Source organism: Thunnus albacares, chromosome 17, assembly GCF_914725855.1.
Source record: "Thunnus albacares chromosome 17, fThuAlb1.1, whole genome shotgun sequence".
Classification (NCBI taxonomy): domain Eukaryota; kingdom Metazoa; phylum Chordata; class Actinopteri; order Scombriformes; family Scombridae; genus Thunnus; species Thunnus albacares.
Genome location: NC_058122.1, coordinates 11,453,663 through 11,472,884, shown reverse-complemented (window position 1 = coordinate 11,472,884; position 19,222 = coordinate 11,453,663). Strand labels below are relative to the sequence as shown.

The 19,222-nt window shown below is 39.7% G+C and overlaps 2 protein-coding genes across 2 annotated transcripts; one reads left to right on the top strand and one right to left on the bottom strand.

The window, feature by feature from the left end:
* Positions 1-843: 843 nt before the first annotated feature.
* Positions 844-13,488, bottom strand: mapk3 (mitogen-activated protein kinase 3). Its single transcript, XM_044330359.1, has 9 exons — positions 12,597-13,488; positions 10,978-11,160; positions 9,287-9,476; positions 7,072-7,188; positions 6,866-6,980; positions 6,645-6,776; positions 4,988-5,097; positions 3,873-4,001; positions 844-2,069 (listed from the first exon to the last, which is right to left on the bottom strand). The coding sequence occupies exons 1-8, from the start codon at positions 12,806-12,808 to the stop codon at positions 3,882-3,884; spliced, it is 1,179 nt and encodes a 392-aa protein (XP_044186294.1). The 5' UTR covers positions 12,809-13,488; the 3' UTR covers positions 844-2,069; positions 3,873-3,881.
* Positions 13,489-13,890: 402 nt separating this feature from the next.
* Positions 13,891-18,820, top strand: nudt9 (nudix (nucleoside diphosphate linked moiety X)-type motif 9). Its single transcript, XM_044330360.1, has 8 exons — positions 13,891-14,102; positions 14,693-14,980; positions 15,198-15,287; positions 15,794-15,880; positions 16,063-16,174; positions 16,348-16,494; positions 16,628-16,712; positions 16,918-18,820. Exons 1-8 carry the CDS (start codon positions 14,005-14,007, stop codon positions 17,061-17,063), a joined length of 1,053 nt encoding a protein of 350 aa, XP_044186295.1. The 5' UTR covers positions 13,891-14,004; the 3' UTR covers positions 17,064-18,820.
* The last annotated feature ends 402 nt before the right edge of the window (positions 18,821-19,222 follow it).

The window sequence follows — 19,222 nt, the reverse complement described above, 5'->3', positions numbered from 1 at the left end:
GACCCACACAGGTGGCGCTCCACCAAGCAGCAGTTAAGTACAGTCACATCCAGAGCAAAGAGAAGAGGAGAACAGAGACAGACAGGAACAATACACATGCCACTATTAGCACAGCTAGCCAGGCAGGCGTCCTCACAAGATCCTTATCCTTACAGTGAACACATCACCCCGGCACTTTATCACCCACATTGAAGAATTAACATCCAGCATGTTAACAGGTAGCCGGGAAAACACAGAGGCGAGGGGGCACAAAAAAAAAAAAAAAAACAAGCAGAGAGGGGCGAACGGATATATACACAAGCGTGAAGTGATGATGGTTGTTTGGCCGTGGTTGGACTATTTCTTTGTTGATGAGTTTTGTAACATGTACGGTTTTCTCAGTAGTTGTAAAAGAGACGCTGTTCTTGTAAAGGATCACTGAGAGATCATGCTCTGAAAATACTTGTTGGAAAATTGCACTTGCTCTTCTCTCGAGATTGGCCACTACAAATTCATGAATATTAAAAGTTTCTTTAGATTTAAGTTTTCACTGCCAGTTAAGCACTTTAAAACACTTTAGACTTTATGCAGTCGTACTGGGGCAAAACAGTAGAAGATAGGAACGCTGTCAAAAACAGCGTGGTGGGATGAGAAGGTTGATGCTGTCATCCAGGCCCCATTTTTCCAGATGATGTGCTCCTTAGAAATGTATCTGAAGATGCAGGATTGAGAGAAATTTAGGATTCAAGGGGCTTCAGGGTGATGTTAGGAGACACACAGGAATGTAATTTACGACAAGAATGTCATTCTGACACTGGATCAGCTATTTTTTTGAACCAGTGTCTCATATTTTTATACTCATGATATTTGTGCTGTTTCTACTGATGCTTCAACTTCCAATCCTGAATATAAATCATTGATCTTTGATATTTAAAGTCTCTTAACTTACTGCAAATCTGGGTCTTTGTTAGGAAGGACTGCAGTAAGAAAACACAACTTGAATATTCTGGAAAATGGGGCTTATGTAGGAATCACTGTTGTAATATTTGAATCAGGGAAACTATATTTTAAAAAGGTGTTTGTTTCAATCTGATTTGTTCCAATTATGTAGCGCCTCCTGAACATAACCGACAGTTTGTCTGCGAGTTGTAGGCAGAGCAAGAAAAATGTGTTTAAAAACCGTAGAATTCAAAAAAACAGATATTTCATAGCTGCTTCCCAGATAAGTTCCTTGCATCTCTCTGCCACTTTGGTTAATTTCAGGAATGCATGCATTCATATGAACATCATACAGTTGTTTTTTTTTTTTTTTATAAAAGAAAAAAAAAAAAAAAAAGAGCGACAACAAAGAAATCTATAAACCTGCCAACATGCCAGTAAAAACATTAAATGTTTGTTTCAAAATCAAGTGTTCAAAAATGACTTGCAAATATAAACCCCAAAACATACATATACGACTCTGAACTGATCCGAAAAACACTCAAACAACGGTGTACAAACGAAAACTGCGACAAGCACACGTAAAAAGAAAAAAAAAAAAAAGAAAAAAAAAAAAAAGCTTTTATATTTTTGTATGTACATACACACACCTGATTAGCATCCCCGTTCTTTTAGCCCTCGATTTTTCAGGTTCTAATTTACATGGAGCAAGACAGGAGAGTTATGGTGTTGGTTAATACAGTAGTATGAGTTATATGAGGGAGCGACTGAGAGAAGAGAGACAAACAGGTGGAGGAGAGGTGAAAAAAGAGTTTGATCAGGAGAGGAGAGAGAAGGAGAGCTACTGCAGGAGGAACATTAAACAGGAAAAACAAACGTGTAATGAGAGGAGTGAAGAGTCCAACATGGACAAAACTGAAACAGTATGAGTACGACGGACACTACCACCCCACCCAACCACAGAAATCAAAGTTAAACTTAGCTCTCTTGCAGTAGAAATGGAAAGATAAGCAGTTAAATGTTCATATTTCTTGTGTTGTTTTTCTCTTTTTGTTGGTTTGTTTGTTGAAGATGCATTTTTCTTTTGTTTTAGCATGTCGTTTGGGTTCTTCTGCTTCCAAGCCTCTGGGTGGCTTTGTCACTCTTTAGGGCTTAAAAAAAAGAAAGAGAAAAAAAGAAGAAATGCATTTAGTGCAAATCAAATGCAAATCAAAAAGTGATACGTTTTAACTTCCATTACTTCCTAAAGACATAATCCTTTCAAATAAAGCATTATTGTCTTCATTCCAAACATTTGTGATAAGATTTGACTTGTTTTACTTTGCAGTAATTGTTAAAATTGAAGGATGGTAGCAGAACTTCAACTTTCCCCCGCCGTGTAAATAATATGTAAGAATTAACTTAAATTTTAACACTCTTGTCGCTTGGTCTGAAGGACTCCACTACAGCAACGTTGCTACATCCTACAGTAAGATGGCGAGTTGGAGGTTATTAAAGTTCAAATGAATGACAGTCAAAACTAAGAAAACAAGGTCGCAAGCTTGAAAATGAACAAAAAATGTCTTTTTCCTCTCAATTTCAGAGCCTTCAGCTATCAGGCTCCTCTCCTGTGGAACCATCTACCAGATTCAGTCCGGGGTGCAGACACCCTCTCTATGTTTAAGAGTAGGCTTAAAACTTTTCTTTTTGATAAAGCTTATAGTTAGGGCCGACCAGGCTCGCCTTGGATCAGCCCTTAGTTATGCTGCTATAGGCCTAGACTGCTGGGGGACTTCCCATGATGCACTGAGCTCCTCTCTCCTCCTCCTCCTCCTCCACTCCATCTGTATGCATTCATTTAACATCAATGCATGTTACTAACTTTGCTTCTTCCCTAGAGTTTTTTTTTGTGCTTTCTCATCTCGCAGTGAACCCTGGGTTCCGGGCCGAGCCTTCACAGTCCTGTTGGCGTCCTTCCCTGGCTGTTGCTGCTGTTGTTGTTGTTGTTGTTGTTATGATGATTGTTGTTATTCTGTCCCCCCCTCCTCCCTCTTTCCCTCTTTCTTTCTCTCTCTCAACCCAACCGGTCAAAGCAGATGGCCGCCCACCAAGAGCCGGGTTCTGCTTCAGGTTTCTACCCGTTAAAGGGGAGTTTTTCCTCACCGCTGTCGCCAAGTGCTGCTCATGGGGAAATTATTGGGTCTCTGTAAATTAAAGAGTATGGTCTTGACCTGCTCTGTGTGAAAAGTGCCCTGAGATGACTTTTGCTGTGATTTGGCGCTATATAAATAAAAATTGAATTGAATTGAATTGAAAAAAAAAAAAAAAACAACAACAAAAAAACCCAACTTCATCTGTGGAAATACATTTAGTGGCATCCCACATCCTGTTGACTAACTCAGGACATGAGTCCATTTTTCAGATTAATTTCCTCACCACATGTAAAGCTTTGGTTGAGTAATATGCTGATAGCAGCAAATGCATTCAGACTGGTCGCTGGACAGTATTAGTCTGCAGGTGAGGATTCGTCTTCAGGGTCACTGTCTGGCTTTTGTCTCATTATAACACTCAGCAGTCACCATTTTTGGAAAACAGCTTCTGGTTTTTACATGTTTACTGTGCTCTTGTAGCTGTGTGGCGGTTAACACGTTCACTATCTGTGAAAGCTGCTGTTGAAGAGGTTTGGGTGTGTTTGAATTCATGCACGAATGGCGTGTTCTCCACTGACATCTAGTGGCCTCAAATCACAACCGTCTCTACTCAAAGCTCTTCTAGTTTGAAGAAAACAAAATCAGACTTCAAATGAAATAAAACATGTGGCTTTCTGTCATACACTGTTGTTTTGCTTTGGACTGACATTGCAATTGGGTAACAATTGCTTACTATTTAATATTTCTTTTCTTTTCTGCTACCTGCTGTGTGTGTTTGGGTGTAAAAAAAACAACAAAAAAACCAAAAATGGCTTTTTCATGTACCTGTGTGTCTCAGGAGCCTTGGTAGTTTTCCACGAAACGAGCCGTTTCCTCAAAGATCAGTTCCTTCAGCTTCTCCTTGGGGAGGTCGTCCAGTTCCATGGAGAAAGTGAAGGGCTCCTCTGCTACCGGCTACACACACACACGCACACACACACATGCGCACACGCACACACATTTTGAAGAAGAGCAATTTCCTTAAAATATAGCTTTAAAAAAAAATAAGTCTTGCAAAGTCTTGGTGGTGGTAAAATTGAGAAGTGCTGTTTGCCAACTGTTTATTTCTATTACACTGTTGCAGCATCCTGCACACAATTATCAAAGTTATGAGAACCAGCAGTCTCAAAATAAAAACAGCAGCAGTGGTGGTTTAGGAAGAAAAAAAAAAGCTAAGGCTACTGCTGCTATGTGGCCCAAATGGTGAAGTACAAAAAGTGATCCGGACAAAAGAAAGAAAGAGAAAAGCAGAAAACAAAGTACAATTTAATGTGAGCTTTGTGTCCAAATAACTGCTGTGAAGCTACAAAAATTCAATGTTGATGGGTGTGTAGTCAGAAAGTAAAAACAAGGGAACTTTCATTTCTACTGTCAACATTTACATAAACCGAGATGTGATTCGTGATTACATTCTTGAACCTCTCTCAAGCTTAACCGTGGAGAAAAACTTAACTCTAATTGCATTCCAAGCACAGTTAAGAGGCTTCCCAGCACAAAGCAGAGTGGCTCACTATTAAATTGCTGGCTTATGGTTGAAAACAATGACGAACATGCCCACTGTATGTTTGAATAACTAAGCTTCTCTGCATCCAACATTTGTGCAAATCTCAATATGTGGTTAACATGAAGGAGGTGGTTTTTTATGTGTTGTGTTTCTTCACTTTCTGCAAATCACTTGAGTGCAGCAGCACGGTTTTAATATTGATAGAGGGAGCATTCAAAAAAAGGTGTTGTTCTTAAAACTTTTATCTTTACCCTTTAGAAAGATTTAATTATTCTATAAACCTGCTCTTTCTCTGGGCTTTGCAGAATATTCTCTGCTGCTTTTTTGCAGTTTGCAGTTTTGGCAGGAATAACTCAAACCATCTTGAACTGATGGCTCCATCCGTGTTTGTGCGTACCTCATCCGTAGGATCGTAATACTGCTCCAGGTAAGGATGAGCCAGGGCCTCCTCAACGCTGATGCGCTTGATGGGGTTAAAGGTCAACATGCGGCCAAGCAGGTCCAGAGCTGCGTTAGATAAATGAAAAGCTTTAGTTAGTTCAGTCAGCAGGTTGTGCAGGAATATAACATCAAGCTTCATTTTATTTATTGTTCTATTGTATTGTTTATTTATCAGTTTATTACTGAACCAGGCACATTTAACTAAGACATTTTAAACAGTTATTGAAATTCATTTTTTTATAATATTTCTATATAAATTATGGTTGTTATTTTTCTTTTTTTTACATTCTGTGTTAACATCTATTTAAAAATCAATACATTTAATAGCAGTTATTTAAGTTAAAGCTACAATAACTTTTTTTTATTTTATAGTCCCATATACTGTATATTCTAAAATAGAGCTGCAAAGATTATTTGATTAATTCAGTATTTGCCGACTATTAAATTATTCATCAACTATTTTGATATTCTATTAATCTTTTCATTCCCCAAGAAAAAAAAAAGTCCAAATTATCTGGTTCAAGCTCCTAAAATGTGAATATTTTCTGGTTTCTATGATAGTAAACTGAATATCTTTGAATTGTGACTGATGGTCAGGACAATTTACATTTTATAGACCAAACAACTAATCGAATAATTAGTTAAAATTAGTTGCAGCCCTAATTTTAAGTAGATATTACTGTCAGGCTAATTTCGCAATGTAATATATTACCACTCCAGAGAATGTTCTTGTTACAGCTATAATATGTTACAGCTAACATTATCCCAAATGTTTCCAATGTGTTTCAAACCCAGAGAAATCTGTAACTCTAATAAAAAGGTAACGGTCCGTTTCATTTGGTCATTGTGGTTGTTGCTTCTGGCGTCATAAATTGACTTCTCATTCAATTTTACACCACATTTAATGCCTTATTTTCTGATCTTGGTCTATATATGTTAGCTGGATGAAGGATTTTAGCCATCGGACATCTGGATCTGAAGTTATGAGAAAAACAAACTGAGCAAGCGTTAACAGCAGCTCGGCTCTCAGCCCCTCTGGACATCCTGTTTCTGCCAAATAGCGTCTGAGAAACACTACTTTTTAATGTGAAACTGCTTTATTCAGTGTTTTGCTGGTTTTAATCATAGACCCTGTTTGTTTGGAGAGGAGGAGACGTCTGCGGGTAATTCAGCTCCCAGTAAAAACCGCCTGAACAATGAAAACTGAGAGAAGCTGACTGCAATGACGAAGACAACAACTCCCATGATCCCACGCTACTTCACGACGTCATCAAACTCCATCTTTTGTTATTGTTTTGAATGAGAGACGCCTAGAAAATTACATATTGTGCGTTTAAAGCTCTAATATTAGCAAGCTTCTTTATCCAACATAGTCATCCATTAAAAGCCTGTTATACAAAAACATTTTTAGGTTAATAAAAATGTAGAATTTGACTTTTAAAAGGCAGTTACAGGCAACCTTATTTTGTACCAGGGACCATTGGTGCTACTTTTTCTTTATCACTGATAAGAAAACCCTTTGTTGCTCGAATCTGCTAGTCTACAGGTTGTGTTACTTCCATTAAATATTTCTTGCTTGAGCCCTTGACGTTCTTTATCTATAAATGAATAACCTTTTGAATCCGCCTTGTAGAAGAGCTTCTCCCAGGGGATCTTGGGTTTTTCGGGCAGGGACTGCAGGTAGTTCCTCGCCTTCATGTTGATAATGCAGTTCAGATCCTCTTGAGATGGAGAGCCGAGGACGCCTGCACGGAGGAGAGAATGAGGGACACTTTCAAATATGCCTTCTCATGTTGTTAACATTTTGTAAAAATGAGTGAAAACATCGTCTCACCCAGTATGTGGTTGAGCTGATCCAAGTAGTGTTTCCCAGGGAAGATGGGCTTGTTGGACAACATCTCAGCCAGGATACAGCCCACTGACCAGATGTCGATGGACTTAGAGTAGCCCTGAAGCACAAAGACATACGGACAGTCAACAAACTGAGAGACTCTCCAGTCAGATACAAAACCCACATCAGTTAAACAAACTCACGCCTACCTTTGAGTTGAGCATGATTTCTGGAGCCCTGTACCAACGTGTAGCCACGTACTCGGTCAAGAAACCTGTGTGGTCGTGCTCGGGGTCGGCTATCCGTGCCAGACCAAAGTCACAGATCTGAGGACGACACAAATGGTGAGAGGTCAGAAACATCAGTCTGCCAGCTGGTCACACTTTGGGTCATATTTACAATTCAAAGAGCATTTTCTTTCAAATGAATTTGAAAGAAAATGTGTAAATCAATTGTACTGTACTACATTGCATATACTTAATGAATGCACACATTAAGTAACATTAGAAGTAAAAAACATTGTTTTAAAAAGTGTAGCTGTGATTATAGGGTTTTATGCTTAAAGGACTTCATATGTTTTTGTCCGAGAGTGGAATGTATCAGAGAGCCACTGCAACATGTGCTGCCTTTGTTCTTCACTCACTCCCACATGATCAACTAATCCAGGGATTGATGTTTGGCGGCTGAGAGTTCACAAGTGTGCTCTGAAGCTGTACAACGCGGCAAAGAGCAAAGAGAGCCCCTTTTCACTAAAAATCCACTGGAAACAATGGCGTACGTATGTTTACATTTGTTATTTTTTAAAATTACACTACTAATGACAAATTAGTCTTTAATGGAACAAACTAAACAGAAGTGTAATTAGGGATGGATCACCTCTCAGTTTATTATTACTTTTCTAAATATATTGTCAGTTCTTAGATCCTTTTTCATGACTGTACATCACAAATCTGTGATGCTGAATTCACCCATCAGGCCTTTCACCAACCCCCAGTGATCTGATTGGGCATAAACCACTTCCATTTAGCTAAATATTTCCTTTCTAACATTTTTCAAATATAGGAAAGCTGTCGAAGTAAATTATTCTTCTTCATCTTCCAGTTATTACCAATCAGCTATAAGCTTGTTCAGGTTGGGAATTTGAATATCCATTACTGTGGAGGCGGAGAAATCAGCATGTTGCCAGCTGAGAAGCAGCCAGAGTCACAACCCTCACATAGGAAAACACTTAACTTCCTGCTGCTGTATTGTGTTATGGAAAACGCCATTAAAAAAAAGCCCTCGCTGTTCGATTCTTAGATAATGGTAGGTACCTAACCTTACCATGAGTACCTAAAAGGACAAGAAATGTGATTAATTTAGATCCTTATTAAAAAGTTCGATTGTAAATGTTCCAGGAATATTTAACTAATGGCCACTTCACATTTGGCCAGTTATCTGCTAAAATAAGACACATATATCAGTATATCTTTTACAGTCCTGATGATTTTTAGTCTTTTAGTCGTGAGTCCTTTACTATGGAGTATCCCCAACACAGAGTTTGACTCAGTATTTATATTTTAAAAATATATCACCACTGACAAGATATTTATTGCCTTTTGTGAATTTCTGTCATTAGTATGCTGTTATAATGTTGGATGTCTATGTTAAACAAGGTCAAAGTTACAAAATTTGTGGTTATTGATGCAAAAATGCCACCTTCAAATTAAAAGCTAGGACTTCAGTCTGCTCGGAAAGTTCTGTTTATAACGTTACCTCTACTTCCTCTTCGTGATGGTGTCTGATTATTTGCAGGAGCTAACCAATCAGAAAAGAGTGGACTCATTGGCGGGGGGGCCTTAAGGAGACAGGAGCTAAAACAGGCTGTTTTAGCTCCTGTCAGAGGCTGAACTTATAAAAGGCCAGTGTAAGATAAATAATGAGTTTTTTTTTTTAAACTGTAAGTCATGCAAAGATATTCCAGTTGAGTCCTAGAATTAAAATCTAGACCTGGAAATGTGCACTATATGTCACCTTTAAATAGTAACAACTTGGCTTCATTGGCAGGGCCAAGAAAGGAAGGACTTGGGTCGATCCATCACCCACATCCAACATTCCTGGGATTGCTGGTGTAACTTGCTACTGGTGCCACTTTTAAATAAATTTATGGTTCTTGTGTAGTTAACTGAAAATAAGCATTTGCCTTCAATGCACTGTGTGAGACTTTAAAAAAAATCCTCCTTTTAACTTGTGTTAACTCTGAGGGGAATGTTTAATAACTATACTAAATGTACAGTATATTAATGTTTGATTTCCACATTATGGCCAAAAGTCCTCTTTATTTCTGAAGTGGGGAAAAGGCTGCTGACAAAATGGATATCCTGGTGTGTGTGTGTGTGTGTGTGTGTGTGTGTGTGTGTGTGTGTGTCTGGAGGCACAGCTGACCTTGAGGTCGCAGGTGGTGTTGATGAGCAGGTTGGAGGGCTTGAGGTCACGGTGCAACACGTTGGCCGAGTGAATGTACTTGAGGCCTCTCAGGATCTGGTAGAGGAAGTAGCAGACGTGGTCGTTGCTCAGCCTCTGGCTCTTCAGCAGCTTGTACAGGTCTGTCTCCATCAGAGTCTGCACGATGTAGCTGGGAGCACGTACGGGTTAAGGAGGACAACAGCAGGGCCGATAGTATCCACTGAAGCATAAGACTGAAGATTTTCTCCTAAATTAACCAGCGACAGATTTAAGAGTTTTGAATCATACTTCATATTAAAATAGCTGGTTGTCTAGACTTACATCTTGTAGGAGAAACTGAGACTAAAAGACTTAAAACTAGTCTGGTTGGTCAAATAGGTGCAACAACTGTGGTGCAATAAATTTGTTCCTCAAATAATAAACGAACAACCTTAAACTAGTGTGACCAAAGCAACTTCTTACTGAAATATGAAATGTCCCACAGACAATAAAACATCAGGGAGAGCAATGCTCCTACCTGCTGAGCTACATACACAATGGAACCACTAACTAACGTCGGTGCCGAGACGTCACAAGTCAGTAACAACACACAAAGTGGTGCAATGAAGCAGATCAAACAAAACAGACACAAAAAGTACAAGGACATCTTAGATTTTGCTTTCCCTTTTTTCAGTAGACAAAGCAGCTTTTCACAGAAGAACTGTCAGGGCAGCAGCAACTCGCTGACCGGCCGTGCCTACAGTCAACCGCTAGCTGCTCTGCGAATGGTCACTACTGTCACTGACGCTGTCTGGAAGGACTGACATGAATGATAACAGCAGACACGCTGTTAAAACTGAATCAAATGATCTGTTTTAGAGGGTGCTGGTTAAACATAATTAGCAGAATAAAGCTGAAATTATATAGACACATTTCAGAGGGTTAAAACATTTGCACGTTCACATCACTGAGTATTTTTGACATTTTACACTCTGGAATATTGTAACATATGCAAATATCTATGACAACGTTGTGATGTATGAACAAACCGCAATTCAAAACAATGACCAGCAAAACAAGCGGCTCAAAACAATTGAACTTTATACTTCATATGTCGCCTAAATTTAGTTTGCAAGAACTTGTCCAACCACAAATGTCAACTGCACCAATGAACTCTTTGTCTATCTTGAAGCTGTTTAGTTGTTTTAGCATCATCATGCGCCACAATAATATTTTAAAGTGTTTTCAGTGCAGAATTCTCAAAGCTACACAATTAAAATGAAAAAAACAAAGCCCTCATAATCAAGTTAAGGACAATCGAAGTCACTGCACACCGATGTGTTACTGATTACTGAATGTAATATGAACAGAAGTTTAAATTGACACTTTGAGTGCTACACTTACAGTAAGTACAGCACTAAAAAAACAGCTTGTTGATATATTTTTTTCAAAAGACACGAGAGAATTTGTGGGAAAATTACAGTTTCATGAAAACTACAGAATTCGAGGCAGCACTACAGTTGTGTCTGTCAGAAGTAGTGACACGACCTGACGGAGGAGTGAAATGCTTTCAACTGTCAAACACTAAACACAGAATACAATTGTTAAATAAAATTCTTTCAAACCAAGTGTCACATGCATTAACATGAACAAATGCAGTGGGCCGCTTCCTGTAAAGCGTGAAAGGATACACATCCCTCATGTTGTCAATGTGCCGTGCCCTGAGAATGTCGTTGATGCCGATGATATTCTCATGGTGGAAACGCAGCAGGATCTTGATTTCCCTCAGCGTGCGCTGGCAGTACGTCTGATGCTCAAACGGGCTGATTTTCTTGATGGCTACGCGCTGGCTTGTCAAGTTGTCCAGGGCAGAGCTGGATAGGGAGGATGTGGAAAGAAGCAGAAAACAGGTCTCATATTACACACTGCACAGCTCACACACAATGACGATATCAGAAACTGGGCTGATAATGTGCTTTGAAAAAGGGCGTTGCAGACGGCCTGCGCTGCCATGCCGCACATGTGACACATGTCTTTCTGCTGTGGTACATTGTGAAGTGCTGTAGGTGTAGGCCTGAGTGTAGGTGCAGCATCAGTGTGGTGTAGGTGGAGACCAGGCAGTGCTGAGAAAAGATGTGGATGCTGTGTTTCTGTGACTCTGAGCTTACTGTTAATCCTCCTGTAAGTTTTGAGGCCAAAATTTTATGGAAACACATCATCCAAATACTCTTTTTCAAAGATAAAACGAACACAAGACACTCACCCTCAACAGGAACAACAGTTACATCACATCTTTCCTATTGGTAAAAGCATATTGTCTGATTGCACAACACAGTTCACATGTATTTTCTCTAATGGCTGAATACTGTGACGTGAATGATCAGTTTTGGTTGGATACGTTAGTTAAAACTGCAACAAAACATATGCACACCTGGATTATGATGAACATACAGTGCAGATCGTACCATTAATTGGTTTTCTTTTACTGTACCAACAGCTAGGTGTAGACAATGTTTACAAACACCAAATGCTGCAACGGTGAATCACATGACCACGATGACACAAACAAAACAGCACTATGCTGTCACACTCCTGTTTTGGGGGATGACAGTTATCTACACTGTGGTTTACGCTGCCGGAGTGGGCCCAGCTCTCCTGCTAACATCCACTTTGCACTGTCACATCTGATCTCATTCACGGTTCAGCCTGGAAAGCAATGACTTGGTATCGATATCAAGTGCAACAGGGCTGCTCAACATGTCCACGCAAGGCTGTAGATCACATACAGCGATAACACGAGGAAAGGCCTCACTGCGATTGATAAGTCCCACTTGCATCCTCTGCAGCAGCAGCCTTTTTTGCTGCAGGCTGAATATTTAACAGTCAGACTTGTAGGAGAGATTAATGTGATTGGTAGACCGATGCCCGGACGTATAAAACTGCTGTATCGGTAACTAAGTTACATTTGCGGTCAAATGCAGTTTGCAAAAGATTTCTCATCGGATAGCAAACTACGTCCTGCGCAATCACTCCCGATCTTGTTTCCTGTAAAGCTCATAGCCACGCCTGTAGCTAAGTTAAGTCTGCTAACCTGCTAACAACAGGATGGTCTGCTTTAATGTCTGAATGTTGGACATTCGTTGTAAAAAACACACATCATGACTGAACTCACGTTTACTGGTTTGTTGAATACAGCAGCTACAGTTAGCTGGCTGGGAGTAACGTTATTTAATAATAAAAACAGCTTTTTGTTAGCTAGCACTTTGATTTAACGTTAGGCTACAGCAGCCCAACAGCGACGACAACTCACCACACCATCCCGTACGCCCCCTCCCCGATGTAGGACAGATTCGTGTAGCGGGGGCCCACGTCAAAGATCTGGCCCTTCACGGACTCGGACGCGGTCTTGGTTCCCGCAGCCCCGGGCGCTCCTTCGTGCGCAGCGGTGCCCGTCGGCCCGGCAGCAGCAGCGCTGTTGGAGCCTGCGGCCCCGACCGCCGCGGTGCTGCTCGAATCCGCCATCCTTCCTCTCCGAACCGTCCCGGTCTGTCAGAGTGTTTAACCGGAGCTCCGCCGCCGCTCGCTGCGCCGTCTCACGTCCGTCCGAGGCTTTAACCGAGCGGATTGTTTGATTGCCGGAGCAGAGCGACTCGATCACGGCCCTCTCTGCTGCCCGAGTGTAAATGGATTTCGTGCACGAGCGCGGATTTGGTCTCAGCACCGAGCGTAAATGCGCGTGCCAAACCACGGTAATACAGGTGCGTTAGAAATGCTTACTAGGGTGGCTTGTGTGGGCGGGGTCAAATCTATTGGCTACAGTTCAACTAAGAGGCTTTTTCGTTGTGTACCATTTCCCCCCAGGAAATTGTGATTTTTTTGCGGTCGCAATAATCAACGAAAATTCAAGAAATCTCCTCAATATTTGCGAGAGTTTGCAATTTCGCTAAATTACTGCAACTTTTTGTTATGAAATGGCCAAATCAACAGACTGCTTGCGATTTGGACCAATTGTGGCATTTCACGTTGTGATAACTTATGTCATCACAGCGCATTCAGTCAAGAGTATCTAGCTGCAGACAAAATGGCGGCCATGAACGCAGACATCTTGGACCTCCGCCTCCTCGGTTGACAGGAAATCATGTGACCTTAGTAGCGGTTGGTCTTCTTTTAGTGAAGTATCACATGGATTTTAAAAAATATACAAATTTCATTCATTTGAAATATACAATATTTATACTTTATTTTAATTTTATACAATATTTTAAATTAGTACAGATTTTAAAAAATGAACCAATGTAAAGTTTATTCAACAAGTCTTTGAAAAGTAGCCAGTTCTTGTAAATGTTTTATGTAATGTTCAAATCAAATTTATTTATTAAACAATTTATTAAAAATGTGAATAGGCCATACCTAACTGGAAGACCCTGTGAGCTACCAATGAAAGACAGTAACCCTGAGCAATTTCATAGCATCCTCAGTTTCATTGTTGAAAATTTTAGTTCTCATTTTCAGAAAATAAATTTTTTAAAAAAAATTAACACTGAAATATAGTTGTTTCTGTGATATGCAGTATGCACTTATTGATTACATATGACTCTTCATTGGTAGTAGCATTTTTAAAAAAACAACAACAACGTCACCACGTCGGGTGGTGCACTCACTTCCTGGTTACTGTGTGTTGCATGTTGTGCATGCCGCAATATTGATTATTTGACTCAATGGTACATTTCATGCCAAGACGACACTGGATAGGCGGGTTTCGTCTAGCGCTCACCCTCCTCGGACTTCCGTACACCGTCTGCAGCTCCGGAGTTAGGTATGGAAGGATAATATTCATGCAGATTTAACTAAAAGCTACTGATATTTGGACAGTTTCCGCTTTGAGCTAACATTTAATCGACAGTAGAGATGGTTAAGAGCTGGAGCAGCTACTTCTGTCAATGTCCTAAATCACAGATGTTATGGGCAGAGCCAGGCGATATGATTTAAGTCGGTATTACAGTAGTTATTACCATCAGCTAACTGTTTTTGATGTCAGGACAGTACATTGACGTGGCTTATTATGAAGAATCATATACTTTATTTCCATTCATCAGTCATGTTAATATGAGATGTGATGTCAAACATAAATAATCATTCAGGGTTAGCTAATATAACAGTTATTCTGTTGTCATGACATGATTCTACTGCTCTAATGGCAAACAGTAAAGTGCTGGGTTTCCTTATGAATATATATGTTGTCAGTTTATTGTATAATAAATTAATATATATATATATATATATATGTGTGTGTGTGTGTGTGTGTGTGTGTGTGTGTGTGTATTTTATAGATTTAGGCGCGAACACTTCACACTTCACTTGAGGGTGATGGTTTTACCATAATTTGTTGTTTTTCTCTCACTGCAGGCCTGCCATCTCCTGCCCATCTGGTCATCCATTCAGAACCAGTCAAACCATCAGACCCGTCAGTACCAGTTGCTGTAAACTCTACACGACCAGTATCAGTGCAATGCCATTCTCAGCAGCGCCTCATGTGAAGTCAAGATGTGCCCAGTATCCAGGGTCCGAAATCAAACGCTTCCCTGTGCCTGATGACAAGGTGGACTGGAGTCAGGACTGGCCGGACTACGATCCGGTCAGCTACACCAGCCCCTCAGTGGCAAAGAAGCCAGAATGGGCAGATCCTGATATTGGGTGAGTAACACATACTGTACGTTGTACGTTGAGCCAGTTAAAGGTCAGTCAACTATTATCGACTCCAAAATATTTGTTATTTTCTTGGCTGTTGTGAGACATTTTCAGATTTAACCTTGTATAGCTGTGTCAAATGTTGTGTTGTGTGTGCTGTATGTTTTCACAAATCAACTGGAGGTTATTCATGTCAGTTTAAAGACTTTTCCTTGTTTTGCAGCTCTTTCTCTCCAAAGTTCAACACTGTGGATGGTTCTGTAGACAGAACAAGCTTTGAGGGCAGTTACAAAGTGGAAAATGGAAAGCCGCTGTAAGTTATTGAATACCAAGAGAAATGGTTCTCTCACAAGGCGTTTCCCTTGGGGAATATTAGTTAGTCATTCAGTCACTGTCATTTGGATTGGTTTTACTCAAAGATAGATAGAAACTAGACAGTAACACGTCATGGTATCAACTCGACTAATTTGTTTGCAAACCCCACCTTACTTTTACGACCAGCAGTAAGTGCTTTCTGGGATGTTGATTCCCAATGAGGTCTGTATCATTAGCAACTCTCTCACATTACTGGAACATTTCATTAAATGTTAATTTCAAACACATTTCTTACTGAGGCTTTAATACTGATACACATGATGTCAAGATGGCTGGCTAGAGTAAAAAAACAAGTGCTCTATGTGCCCTTTACCGAAGAACTTGTGTTTGTAACAGTATTTCTTATGTTCATTTAGAGTTTTCAAGTCTTTGTATACAGATGCTCTCAAAACAGCTTATAAATGAATTTGACATGATTAGCCAATTCATCTTTTACTCATCCAGAAATCCTCATGGACGCACGGGGCTGACTGGTAGAGGTTTGCTGGGACGATGGGGACCCAATCATGCAGCAGATCCCATTGTCAGCAGGTAACTTTCCTTTACTTTACATATGGGTTTTATCCAGATATTTGCTAACCACAGTTAATTTCTCGGCTGAGTTATTAACTGAAGACTCATTCAAAAGAGGAAAAACAGTAACACTTAGGGCACTTTGGAGCTTTAATTTTTTATAAATGCCTGATGGCCTGATGTACGTTGTTGTCTGCCAGATGGAAAATAGATGCTAAAGGAGCAAAGATAAATCACTCAGTCTCCAAACAGCCTATCCTGCAGTTTGTGTCCATCAAGAGGAAAGACTGCGGGGAGTGGGCCATTCCTGGGGTTGGTGGCTTTTACATTTGTTGTTCAAATTTTTATGTATGTGTTCTGTTGTTTTGCACTCACTTTTACATTGTGTCATTTGCTGCTTTGCTTTTCATTGTGCCTATCAAGATATCCTCACAGCTATTCAACAAAAGTAAATTCACATGCAAGCGTATATGCCTGTTTTGTAGGGGATGGTGGATCCAGGAGAGCAGGTTTCTCTCACACTGCAGCGGGAGTTTTCGGAAGAAGCCTTGAACTCGCTGGCAGTCTCGCCATCAGAGAGAGCAAAAATCCATGAACGCATCACCAAACTCTTCCAATCATCAGGGTTTCAGGTCTGCAACTGCAAACTGCAAACTGCGAACTGTGACATTTTAGTCAATGAGTGAGGAATGAGGAACACTAATAGAATATACAGTGAGCTTGTACGTGAGGTGAAATGAGTGTCTGTGTTTTTTTCTCCTTCAGGTCTACAAAGGCTACGTAGATGATCCTAGAAACACTGACAATGCTTGGATGGAGACAATCGCTGTCAACTTCCATGATGACACAGGTATCAATAACTGGGAAGAATGTTTTATTTTTCCTCTTTTTTTTTCTAATTGTCACTATTCAAATGTATTCTTATACTTAAAAATTTACTAATTCCACAACATCTCCAGCAACTTGCAGACTGTTTTTAAATAAATTATTATGGTTCCAAATCAAAAATGACGATGCAAGTTTTTGGTAATGAGAGATCTTTGTTGTTACTGCAGGCGACAGCGTGAGTGAGCTGCCGTTGCAAGCTGGCGATGACGCAGGACAAGTCCAGTGGGTTGATGTTGACTCGTCCTTCCCCCTCTATGCGAATCATTCCCATTTCCTGGAGCTGGTTGCCAAAGAGAGGAAAGCTCACTGGTAACCAAAGGCGAAAGACTTTATTCTGGCATAACAATGAAGGAAACATTAGAGTGCTGTTGCTCTGATGTCTTACGTGAATCCTCCCTCACTAATTTCAACATAATAATCACATTGATGCTAATATGCATCTCATTACTTTGACATGGTTATGTATGTCCATTATACACTATACAGCAACATTATGGCCTTGAAGTTTAAGACTGATATAGTAGATCTTGTGAAATGAATGAAAGTAGCATGTTTAGCTGTTGCAAGAAGAAAAAAGGTGTGAAATCAAAGTTTTTCCAACTATTTTAGAACTACTGTTTGACTTATGTTGAAGAAGAGAAAAAAAATGTTCATTTCCATTAAAAAACAAAAACTTTTGACTCACTACTTGGAAGAAGCTTAACCTGAGACCGATGCTGCTCAATGGAGCACTTCATTAAAAGACGAAGCTAACCACATTATTTCTATTGGATCAAATTATGCTAATGTATTCAGTGTTAACAAGGATCCCATTAACTCAGTGTGATCGTGTTAAGAACAAACACAATGAGCTGCTGAACATAACACATACCACATTAATTTAAGTGTGATAAGGGGGGCAATCAGAATGAAATAGCTCAGACTGACTTTGATCTTTACATGTGAATAGAATATGAAGATCCCCTCACAGGCCAGCCATGCAGTGACACTGAGCATAAACGGGCTGAAGCTAGAGGACAAACATGTTTTCAAGTGGTAACAGATGGTGGAAGCAAAGGCCATCTCACACTCAACAGCCTGCCTGTCCAAATGTTCACATTGTTACGTGTCATCTCACTGGCCGGCCATACTTTGCGATGAAACAGGGATGCAGAATTACGCCTTAAATGGCTTGTATCTGTTAAGATTCCTGATACAAACAGTAACACACAGACGTTTCCGTCATCAAAAGGCAATCAACAACAGACAACCAAGCTGCATAATTAGCTTAATTTAGTTATAGTATTGAGAGAAAGCTGCATAATCCCATGTTTCTTACTTTGCATTAAATCATGTTTGTCTTTGCACTGAATTAAAAGTTAGAGATTCACAAGATGTGAAGTGTTGTTTATGCTATAAAGCTAGAGGGGACGTCTACTGGGCACTTATGGGAAAGGAGGGAGAATGTGGCTGTACTTGGGTTTATAAAGTTGAAACCTTGTACAAGAAACAGTTCATTGAATTAGCTTCACAGCAGTTCTATGAAGTACCACTAATCTTATAAGCCCTATGAGGTCTTTTTACTTGCTCTTTGGCAGGTATGTGTGCAGAGTTTTTTCCATCTATTTCTACAGTTCAATCTTTTAACAAGAACATTTTGTGGTGTAATCTGAAAATTCACATCCATACAGATACACTCTCAGCTCTGGTGGCTATATCAGCTTATACACAGACAATTAGCTTATATGAACCAGAAGGTGTCTACTCTCTAAATTTGCACTGAGTTTCTTTGAAAGTGGCTGATACTGTGTTTTCCTTTTTACTTGAAATTGCAAATCATTTGTAACTCTTGAGTTAATTTGTGCATTTCTCCTCTTAAAATCTGTCTTTAAATTGATCATTATACGTCGTACACTGGATTTACTGTCTTACAGTATGTGTAATAGTAGCCGTCTTTATGTCTCCAGAATCATCAAATGTTTGTGTAACACTTGAGATGCTATGAGGTGCCACTAAACGAAAATTTAAATGAAAATTCTAGAAATTTTTCTTGTTTTTTTTTCATGGACAAATTAAAGGATTGAAATTGAACCATGTTTCATTTGGACTAAACTGCATCACACACAAATATTTGTTTATTTTGTTTGTTTTACGCTGGAAAGTTGTGTGGCGTCTATGCTGTGTGCACTCTTTTCACCACCTTGATGCAGGCCCAAACATTTCCACAGACTACTGTATAAAGGATGTTCTCATCTGTAATCATTTACTAAATTGAGTATGTTTTTCTGAGTGGCCTTGAACTATAGTCTGTTCAAAGCAGCAAGCTATACTGCTGTACTGCAGTCATAGATTTCCGTATAGAAGGACAATTCAGTAAGACAAGGAGGTGCAGAAGAGTATTTTAAGGTTGAGAACATTTATACTATATTCTGTACTTTGCATACATGAAATAATCAATAGAAAGTCATGTTACTGAGTGTGTTGCTCATCAGA

Excerpts from the sequence above, each read along its gene's own strand:
- nudt9 (XM_044330360.1), top strand. The coding sequence starts at position 14,005 with ATGGTACATTTCATGCCAAGACGACACTGGATAGGCGGGTTTCGTCTA. Across the intron at positions 16,495-16,627 it reads TCCAATCATCAGGGTTTCAG|GTCTACAAAGGCTACGTAGA; the intron begins GTCTGCAACTGC and ends TTTCTCCTTCAG. Across the intron at positions 16,713-16,917 it reads CAACTTCCATGATGACACAG|GCGACAGCGTGAGTGAGCTG; the intron begins GTATCAATAACT and ends TTGTTACTGCAG.
- mapk3 (XM_044330359.1), bottom strand. The coding sequence starts at position 12,808 with ATGGCGGATTCGAGCAGCACCGCGGCGGTCGGGGCCGCAGGCTCCAAC. Across the intron at positions 6,981-7,071 it reads AAATCATGCTCAACTCAAAG|GGCTACTCTAAGTCCATCGA; the intron begins GTAGGCGTGAGT and ends TTTGTGCTTCAG. Across the intron at positions 4,002-4,987 it reads ATTACGATCCTACGGATGAG|CCGGTAGCAGAGGAGCCCTT; the intron begins GTACGCACAAAC and ends GTGTGTGTGTAG.